The sequence below is a fragment of the Mchenga conophoros genome, linkage group LG7, assembly GCF_057382185.1.
Source record: "Mchenga conophoros isolate Kocher_MC1m ecotype Shallow Benthic linkage group LG7, M_conophoros_male_GT1.1, whole genome shotgun sequence".
NCBI classification, from domain to species: domain Eukaryota; kingdom Metazoa; phylum Chordata; class Actinopteri; order Cichliformes; family Cichlidae; genus Mchenga; species Mchenga conophoros.
This window is the reverse complement of record NC_140532.1, coordinates 19,066,111-19,076,079: the sequence shown is the minus strand read 5'-3', so window position 1 is coordinate 19,076,079 and position 9,969 is coordinate 19,066,111. Positions and strand designations below refer to the sequence as shown.

The window sequence follows — 9,969 nt, the reverse complement described above, 5'->3', positions numbered from 1 at the left end:
GAACAGACCTTGGTGGATGAGGTGATAATCATGTTCTCAGAGCTCTCGTACTGGCTGGACACACCATAAAAGAAGCTGCTGTCATCCTGCAGGTTTACACTAAGGTCCGCCTGGAAGGAAGAAAGAGATAATGTGTTAATATATACTTGGCCAAAGGGAACCATGGTGATTAAAACAGCTTGGTGGTGTATAAAGACCTACAAACCTCAGCCCCTTTAAATGGAGATGTGTGCACTACCCATGCACCACACTGCACATTCACATACTTGAGGATAAACAGTTCATACAGCTCTGTAATCTACAAATTTCCACACCTATGGATCTCTGCGTCAAAGGTGCTCCGGCTCAACAAAGCTTGAGAGGTAACCTTGGTAAGCCAAGAAGTGCTTACAGGACAGATCCTCATTTACCCAAGTCGAATCCAGCCTAAAGATTGCCAAGATGTACCGCCTAGCTCCCCTCTCATCTCTTCATCACCCCGTTCATCTTCATGGCTCATATAATTCCTCTGCCTCACTGTATGTATAAGCGTGCAAGATGATTTTGCATTCCAGTGGCATTGTGTTCACTCTACTTACAAGAAGCGTCCACTGGATTTATCTTGGACTTGTAGTGTTTCTAATCAAAAATCACAAAATCTATATAACATGTAGCAGCCCGAGGCAAGACGATAAGTTGCATAGATTGTGAAAAAGAAACTATTTTGACATCTGTCATAAGCAAGAACCAAAAGTGCTGGAATGCTGAACCGTTTCTATGAGAAGAATATGGCCTCACAAGTTCAAAGGCAGCTTAGATTCAACTTTCTTTATTCTCAGATGAAGCAGCTTCACCCACCTCTAATCCCCCCACTGGCTCAAGTTTGAATTGAGGTGAGCATAATCAGATTTTGGATCAGACTGAGGTGACGCCTCTTCTGTCAGACAGCTGAGCTGCTTTACCTTTTCCCCTGTCGGGCTCTTGTCTCCTAATGGGCCATTGAGACACAGCTCAGCCTCCTCTCATCTCTTCATCACCCCGTTCATCTTCATCCCTGGCTCATGTAATTCCTCTATTTGTCTTCATCCCTGGGGCCTAGTGACCCTCCTCAAACTGCCATTCCCTGCTTCCCTAACAGCCTGCGAGGGAATTCATCCAATTACAATCAGCAGCGTGCAATTGGCTGATTAGATCATGGTGGGCAGGCTGGCTGTGTAACAATTTAGCAGAGCCAGCTCAAATCAGATTCCCTCTGCACTTCAAAGGCGTGAGACAATCCGTTAGGACAGGGCCACGGGCGCCGAGGGGGTGAAGGAGAGGAAGATGGGGAGAGGAGCAGGGCAGAGAGTGGCCGACAGGGAGGTTTGCTGGAAATTCAATCTAGAATACCATAGCTTTGGAGACGGGTCAGCCGCCTGTCACCATCACCATGCCAACCTGCGCCTCAGCACACCCCGAAGTCACAACCTGCTATGTGGCTATATGACTGCAGTGATACCAAATAGCCTCTTTCCAGCTTTTACAATGGCTTAAATAAGGTTATCATATTTTCAGATGTGTTAAGGATTTCATTTTGCTTATTCTCATGGCCAAGAGCGTCTTTTCTGGGGGTTTCTCCACTGTAGCTGTTGAAATACCCAGCTGTTTTTGCAGCATTTCTGGGTTTTGTCATGGATGCCTTGAGAATTGGAGGACCCCCTTGGGACATGATAAAATGAACAGGCTTGGGGGGAGGGGGGGACAGTGTTATGAGCTTGTTTTCCTCTAGCAAGTTGGATATGTCATAACTGTTGACTCCACCAGGCTCTGACATGAATCAAGAGAGTAATATTTCACTGGTGACTTGTTGGGTTAATGCCACCCAGCATTTCTCCTGCTATCCCTATCTCTTGTTCACACCTTCTGTGTCTCTATTTCTACCTCCTGCCCGTTATTGCTGTCTTGCTCTCTTTTCTTTCAGTGATATATGGCGAGGCTACTCATCCCCTTCTTCCCCTCGCCCCCGATTCAAATGCCACAGCTCGACCAGCTGCTCTTCCCAACCCTGGAGTAAACTACTTCCAATATGGTGCCACTCACCAATGTCTTTTATCTGTCTACAATAAATAATATGTAAGTCAAGCATGTGAGAAGGGTAATGGCATACATACGAAGCCATCTGGTGGAATCGGATGCAAGGCGGCACTTTGAACCTGACATTCAGCATCTTTGGAGGCGTCACACAGCAGCAGTTAACGCTTTAATATACCATGTCACCTTGACATGGCCATATTTTTGTGTGAAACGATTCAGTAATTTGTTAAAGCAGTAAGATTTGACTGTTTTTAGTTACTTCAGCCTCCATTCTGCCTCAGCCATCAACATGCAAGCAACACAGCAAAGTGGTGAAAGTATACACAAGGCTGTATGAAACCTATGGCTGTTTACAACGCTTCTCCTCAAACGTACTTTCAACGCATTTTAAGCTTAAAGGTAATTCCACCCCACCCCAACGTGTCAGATTCGGCAACTGTTGGATGCCGATCTGTTTATTGAACATCAGTGGGAAACACTGAGCACTGCCGTCTGTCTCAGACAGCAAAACCTCTGCTTTGGATGTGTTTGTCACATAGATTTAACCCCACACAACCCTTCACACACTAAAATAATGCATACGCCTTAACTGTCTGCCCATAGCCAAGTTATATATTGTTGTTGGATTCTTATAAACTCACTAAGTCTTACTGGTAAATAGACCGATTGTTTTATCTACTCTACACTGTCGTCATTTACCACATTTTTTTCTATTTTCCTATCTTGGATGAATCCACTGGAGGGCAACTTGGAGTTCAGCATCTTGTACAATAATACTTTGACTGGAGTAACCAGGGAACCAGTGATTGAACCACCAACCTTTAGGTTAGCAGATGACCTGCTCTATCACAGCCACTGGCAAAGAGGCTGTCCATCCTTGATTTTCTGTCATTTATTTACTTCAGAGTTGGTCCTTTTAAAAGTGTTTTTATTTGATATTATGTGGAGAAGTGAGGCAAATACTAAAGCAACATGGCCAGAGAAACAAATCAAAAGAATGAACAAAGTCAATGTCTGTGTCTCTTGCTCTCTTTCTCCCTTCTCTGTCCCATTTTTATGTCCTCAACTTGGAGTTTCCTCAGATTTCCAGTGGATAATCGGGAATCACACTACCATCTATTCGTCTGCTTGTATCTTATGCTGACTTTGTTATCATGCTTTATTCCCTAAATCACTCTCAATGTGTGATGGTGGGGGTAATGAGAGTGATTCGTTGTTGTCTGTGTGTGTGTGTGTGTGTGTGTGTGTGTGTGTGTGTGTGTGTGTGTATGCACTTTTGGTGGGGCTTATCTATAAATAAGAATATAAGGAGGGGGTATGAGGGTTGGTCAGTCTAATAGTGCAGAGACAGGTGTCTCGGATCACATTTCTCCTAGTGAAAGATCAGGCCTGCCACTCTCCCCAAGGTTCCTGTCACACACACACATTCACACACTCACATACACACACACATCACAGGCAAATATACAAATACGCACAAGGCAAATGCATGTTGGACAGCAAGGCCTTCTTTGCTGGCATATAAACCACCAATCGGGTCAGGGAGCCATGACTTTCCATTCATTCTAGCCCTAAATCACACTTAAGTTCATTTAACTCCAATGCTTAAGCTATCTCAACACAGTTAACACCGCAAGGCCATTAACAGCCAACAGGTGGTACAAAACATTAACAAGAGCATTCACTGTACTCTCACTTCACCTTCTTGACTTCAGGAGGATTATATGATGATGTATAAAACATGCCACACACAGCTATCATACTGGGCTTTATATGGAGTAAAAAATTACAGTGGAGGTTTTCATCTGAAATTAGTTTGAGATAAACGAAGTGAGCTTAGAAGGAAGAAACAAGGGAAGATCATATAAAACTATTAAGAGATTAAAAAAAAACAAATGCAGAGAAATGTTTTACCCAGAACTTGACGAGAAAGAAAGCGTTGGGTGGCCCCTTGTCAAACAGCTCTTTCAGGCCCCCTTTCTTCTCTGGGAACTTGTCATAGATCTGCCTGATGTCCACCGACTCCAGATAGGGGTCGCTGTAGCTCGGATTGGACTGGCCGATATGCACAAACAGGTGCTTGTTGAACTGGAGAAACAAAAGTGCATATCAGGAAATGAACGCATCCAGAAATGGCAAATGTTTCATTTGCTGAATGCCGAGCTCTGTTGGCTGCTATCTGACATCTGTTATAAGAAGCCAGCCGCTACATTTGATCGCCTTCATTGTGATATCCCATCACCTGTCTCAAGGGTCCCACCCTTTTTCTTTCCACTTGCAACATTCCTGATCATCTGATGTGTTGTGTGTATTCTTTGAGATCATCTCATGATCTTTTTTTAGTTGCAGTCACACTTGGATAGTTCAATGCAGTTTTCAATTGCCAGATTAGCTTTTAACATCGGCTTTTGCCATAAAATAAAATCAAAAGTAGCAGAAAAGTTACTTATTGCCTTCAGAATTTGTAGCTTTACTTTTGTTTATAGGACAAAAATATTTCCTAATCAAGGTATAAGGACCACTGTCAGGTGTAAATGAAGTGAGCAGGATTCTTTTATTTATTCATTTTCATTTTTTAAGAGTAAGCCTTTGTTTCAACTATGGTAATAATAACGCTAACTAAACCACTGATGGATCCACTTTACTTACAGTCTCCGGGTCTTGAGGTTGCTCTAGGAAGGCGGAGAACTCCAGCATTCGCAGCTTGGAGCTGGCAATACTTCGACCCTGCCAAGGGGGGGCACCAGGAGACATGGACAGCCCCTGTGTGTTATCATAAACTGCAGAAGAAAAGGCCGCAACCATGTGAACGTGTCGTTTGACTGTGACTTGAGTAAAAGTTGATAATGCAGAAAAATTGCTGCGATTTGTGTGAGCATTATGCAAGCTCTTTATGATGAGCTGGGTTGTCTCGGCACTTTGCTGACACGACAGCCTTCTGTCAACACCCACCTGTTATCGGGGCAGGGCCAGACGCTTGCATGGCATAGCTCTGTTGGGAAAAGGGCTTAATGCTGGAGAGAAGAGACAGACAAGAGAGGGGGAGAGACATTATGCACCGTCTTGGCCTCATGACCCCTTCTCATTTACTAATTGGAGCACCTGACCTCTAAAGACGCAGGAGCTAGAGTGGTATGCTGAATGTCAGGCAGCTGAAGACTTTTCTTTATAATTGCACTGATGTGTTTTCATTTGCTTTGAGATGAATTCCCCAGGTGAAATTTATCTGATGGTTAATAAACTTATAGCATGAGAAACTAATGATAGACAGCAACTACTTACTCTTCATGGCTTCCTGGCTGTGCTGGAAGTGCCCCGTGCCAAAACTTACAAAACAGAAAGAAGGGAAAGTACATTAAATTGTTGCATCATACCAGTAATCCTCATACTGAGGTGCTTATTATGTATTCAAGATGTAAGCCTGAGCTGACAAGTGCTTCTTAAAAGAAATCAAGCTTCCTTATTCACAATTGAAAGGTAAAAATTGTAAGCAGACAATCTGAATTCACCAAATAACTCGCCTACCAGAATATGATATACATGTACGAGTATATGATTTTTAAAACATTTGGATTAAACCCACAGAATCCTTGATGGATTCTGTGCTACTGCTCAGGGTTTTAGGAAGACGTGAAGACTCACCCCACCACTAGTGGGGTAAGCTGGCCGAGACAGGCCCTGGAGAGCCATCTTGTTCTGGAAGGCTGTGGGCGATATGATCTGGGCTGATGACATGGTGGCCATGCTCTGGAGGGCCTTGTCTTTGGCAGCCTGATCCTACAGAGACAGAAGACGAGAGAGCGAGAGTAAGATTAAACAGACAGTAGAAAGCAAAAGGACAGCACTCATCAGACTCCATTTAAGTCTGCGTCCTACTTCTCCACTAACACAAGCAGAGCCCTAAAAGGGGAAATGAAAGGCAGAGGCCAGCTTGCATCATCGGTGAATCCCTGCCAGTCAGAGAGCTGCAGAGAAGGTGATATTACAGTCAAGGACCTTTAGGTCAAGAGTTAAGTTTATTGCTTTGGCAGGGGCAAGCCAGTGATGACAACTAGCTTCTGTTAGAGGTCATACTTTAAGTCACTGCAGGCAACGGGGTGATATGTTGATATGCTTACCATAACAATCCCAGAACTGGTAAATTCTAATGTCACAAAAAGGATTTTTTAAAAAGAGATAAAGGACAAAATGTTTAAACTATGAGGAATACTGTAAAGTGATATCGCTCTTGTTTTTGAATCCACTCCTTCAGCAGTCCGCAGACCACAGAGGACTACAAGCACTTGCCGCCAAGCCCAAATGGGCAAGGCCACGGGGTGCATTCTTCTTCCCAGAACTGGCTAACACAAGGGCATAGCTGAAATATGGGGGGTACATGTGGCAGGGATCTCAGTTACACCAAAGACGCATTTAAAAAAGGCCTGTCACAGGGGCCAACCCTGTGACCAGCGCAGAGCCCTGCCAGCTGAACCCTCGTGGCTACCATCCAAGGCGAGGAAGAGTCCTGTTGCCTGCTGTGACTGCGACTATGCGAGCGCATGCGGATGAGAAATGCAAACTGAGAAAGTACTGGGGGGACAGGGATGTGTAAATGCTCAGCGTACCACTCGGAACACTTTTATTGTGGCACTTAATAAATGTAATACCTGGCAGTAATAATGCAGGGATTCATATATTTCCTGAAAACTGTGTTTGGATCATCATATTCACAGGCGTGCACAGAAAGCCTCGGGCTTTGGGGAAACATGTTCACATTTCACTGAAATGTGCCAGCATCGCATTTAAAACCGGCACCAATTAGAGGGTGCAATTAAGATAGCTGGTCATTTGTGTATTCGTTTTAAAGGAATGTGAACGGCAGCGCTTTTTTCTTCAGTATGAAAGAAAATAATATAGGGTAATTATATTTTCACCCCTTTTCCATCTGTTACTGCTCAAGCTGATTAATATCACCGCATTAACGGCACCTCAGTTCTGATACTTTGGTCTGATTATAGCCTGAAGTCAAATCTAGCAGTAATAGTGATAATAACAACATCTTGAATAGTCAAAAGCATTTTGAGAATGTATAAAAATAGTTTGACTCACGTAGCGTACCTTCAGCTTCACCTGGATCTCCCTGGCCTTCCGTCGAGCTAGAACCTGGATATGACTAGACACCTGGAAAGCACAGACAACAAAAACAACTGAATGTAATAAACCACAAAAACAGTCTGTTTACATGGTTTTCCCACTGGTCGAGCTTCCTCGCACAGTTTAAAAGACAAAGGCAGGTGAACTGGAAACTCTGGCCAAAGGTGTACATGTTTGACCGCGTGGCAACTACGAGCTATTCTTTTTCTAATCCACGGACGATCAGCAACTTTAAAAAACGGTGTTAATTTAAACCTAAGGTCAACTAATATTAATTACTATTACATGTCCAGTAGTCAGAGACAAACATTATCATCCATCTGAAGTTGTTTTCAAGCCACATGTGCATCACTATAAGTGATCCCTTTCACGTTGTCACTGTTATTTGATACCTGTTATTTGATAGGAAATGTATGGTATATCCAGGGGTTAAATTAGGATTTATGAGATTTATGGTTTATGAGAAAAGTGAACCATTGTCCACTGAGTTTAGTGCCTAGGAGTTTATTAAAGTAGTTACTTTTTTCTTCTGGGATACTCAGAGTTGCAAAGACTGTTCCTGGGAAGATTTGTTGCAGCTAAAATTTTATGTGTTATTTTTCAGTCCTGTTTTCTCTTGGTGTGTTTAAAAAAATGTATTTATGTACAGTGCTTTCTGGTTAAACAGCCTTTTAAATGAGGAACACTGAAATCTGTAAAGCCCGGTGAAAAGTATCAACATTTATTTTCTTTTTCCGGGAATTCTGACATTCCAGGTGTGCATATAAAGAAAAGATACCACTTAGCAAAAGTGGTATCTAAAGTAAACCTATAGGCTGAACATAGATTTCTTAACCACCTGTCTGTTGCCTTATTTTTTATATACTTAAATGATTAGATAGGTTTCATACTCACAGCAATATCACTTTTGCAAATGATACTGCATTTATGGTGCAAAACTGAAATTCCTTCAGTAATTGAACACTTTTAAAGAATAATGATTCTCTAGAGGAAATAATAATAATAATAATAATTAAAACTTAGCTACAGTTGTGATGGATCAATCCTGAGCACAATCCATGTTTTCCCAATGATCTCACTGTAGGAACTGAATACATGCGTAGCACAGCTGTCTGATGTGCACAAACCCCCCCCCCAAAAAAACCACACAGTTTGGATATGTAAGACCAAAATGAAACCCCAGAGGACAAATGTGCCACTTACTCAAATTGTGCACAGCTCCTTTTCTCACTTTGGAGATAGAATTAGCTATTATTAATCTCTGGCTCTCCTCCACAGTGTGTCTTTTGTCCTGTCTTCCCCCCTTTCACCACCAAATGGTGGCAGCAGATGCCTGTCCCTCTCTGATTCTGGTTGTTCCTGTTAAAATGATTTTTCCCTTCCCACTGTCACCAAGTGCTTGCTCATAGGGGGTCATCTGATTATTGGGGTTTTCTCTATACTATTTTAGGGTCTTTACCATATGAAGCATCTTGAGGTGACTGTTGTTGTATTTTGATGCTACATAAAGAAATTGGATTTAACTGAATTGTTTAACCTGCTGCTGTGTGTTACTGAAGTCAAAGAAAAAAGAAGTTTTGATCTGTCTGCGGTGGTGCATGAGACAGTGTCTAAAAGCAGATCTCAAGAGTTGGATGTATGTTTGTAACGCAGAGCTTTGGTGTGCGTAGCTGCTTTAACAACAATGTGGTATAAATGCTTTGCATTTTGGGCCTCTGCCACATGGAGATGCTTACATGGATTCAAATGTTTTATTCCCTTCATTCACTAATAAACAAAAACTATAAAACAAGAAAAAAAACAGTGATAGACATGTAACTGAAATGTATATACTTTAATAAAACGATAAGTAAAAAGTGTACAAACTACACACTAGTTCAAGTTTCAGTTTTTAAGTTATGACCTGTTAAACAAACTCATTGATAACTAATTTGCTTTTATGTATTTTTATTGAAACACTGTCATTTTCATCCCATTTCTCGCTTGAATTCTATAATTATGGGGTCTATAGTCTTATGTAGTCGTTCTGGAGAACAGCAGTCAGTTTGCCACAGATAAACCAGCAGGTGTCCCTCTCTGCCTCCAACCTGTCTTACTACTCATCTCTGATCTACCACTGCCCCTCCTTCTGTTTCCATCTCTAATCATCTCTTTTCATTCCCACAGTGTCTCCGACAGATGACTTAGCAGAGACCCTTTCTCTCCACATCCATCACAGCCTCATACATCAGTTCTTCCATATCAGATACCGGACTGAGGATTGAGTTCCAAATCCCTCCACGTCCTGCCTCAGTTTCCCATCCAGACCACTGTTTTCCCCAGCTTCGTTTCCCTACTAACAAGCACCAGATCCACAAGGTGGTGAAGATACAACACCGACACATGATCTTATAGCATCTGTGCATTGGGCCACGGCCCTAAATCAATCATCATCTCCAGCACTCCAGGGATTGAGGGTTCAGTGGGGGGGGATGTATAGGGTGTTGGCGCATCACTCAACAGGAGTGGATTTTCTGAAGGGGTTCAAAAATAGAGGCTGCTACAAATGGTATTTGCAGAGAACTCACCTGCTTCCTGGTCCGCGTTTTCCCTGTGCGAAGTTTGATGTATCGTGCAATCAACTCATTTCTTCCTGCAAGGGTCCAAAAAGAGAGAGAGAAAAAAACATATTTTACTTTTTAATTACAAGGACCAGTTACTGGAAATTTTACAGAGGTTTGAAACAGATCTAACTCATCATCTAGTGCATTGCAATCGTACTGATGGACATGAATTGATTGTCGC

The 9,969-nt window shown here is 42.5% G+C and overlaps 1 protein-coding gene across 3 annotated transcripts in view; it reads right to left on the bottom strand.

The window, feature by feature from the left end:
* tead4 (TEA domain transcription factor 4) overlaps nt 1-9,969 on the bottom strand; it is a 41,823-nt gene that overhangs the window by 5,421 nt on the left and 26,433 nt on the right. For 2 of the 3 annotated variants that reach the window (XM_085282742.1, XM_085282743.1), the window contains exons 2-9: nt 9,753-9,817; nt 7,141-7,212; nt 5,695-5,829; nt 5,335-5,378; nt 5,005-5,066; nt 4,702-4,832; nt 3,967-4,140; nt 1-110 (exon numbers count right to left, since the gene is read on the bottom strand). The exon at nt 1-110 is cut by the window's left edge and continues 31 nt beyond it. In XM_085282742.1, the coding sequence (XP_085138868.1) occupies nt 1-110; nt 3,967-4,140; nt 4,702-4,832; nt 5,005-5,066; nt 5,335-5,378; nt 5,695-5,796 (623 nt within the window). In that variant the 5' untranslated portion in view covers nt 5,797-5,829; nt 7,141-7,212; nt 9,753-9,817. The remainder of the gene's footprint in view (nt 111-3,966; nt 4,141-4,701; nt 4,833-5,004; nt 5,067-5,334; nt 5,379-5,694; nt 5,830-7,140; nt 7,213-9,752; nt 9,818-9,969) is intronic. The other variant, XM_085282741.1, reaches the window with a different exon arrangement.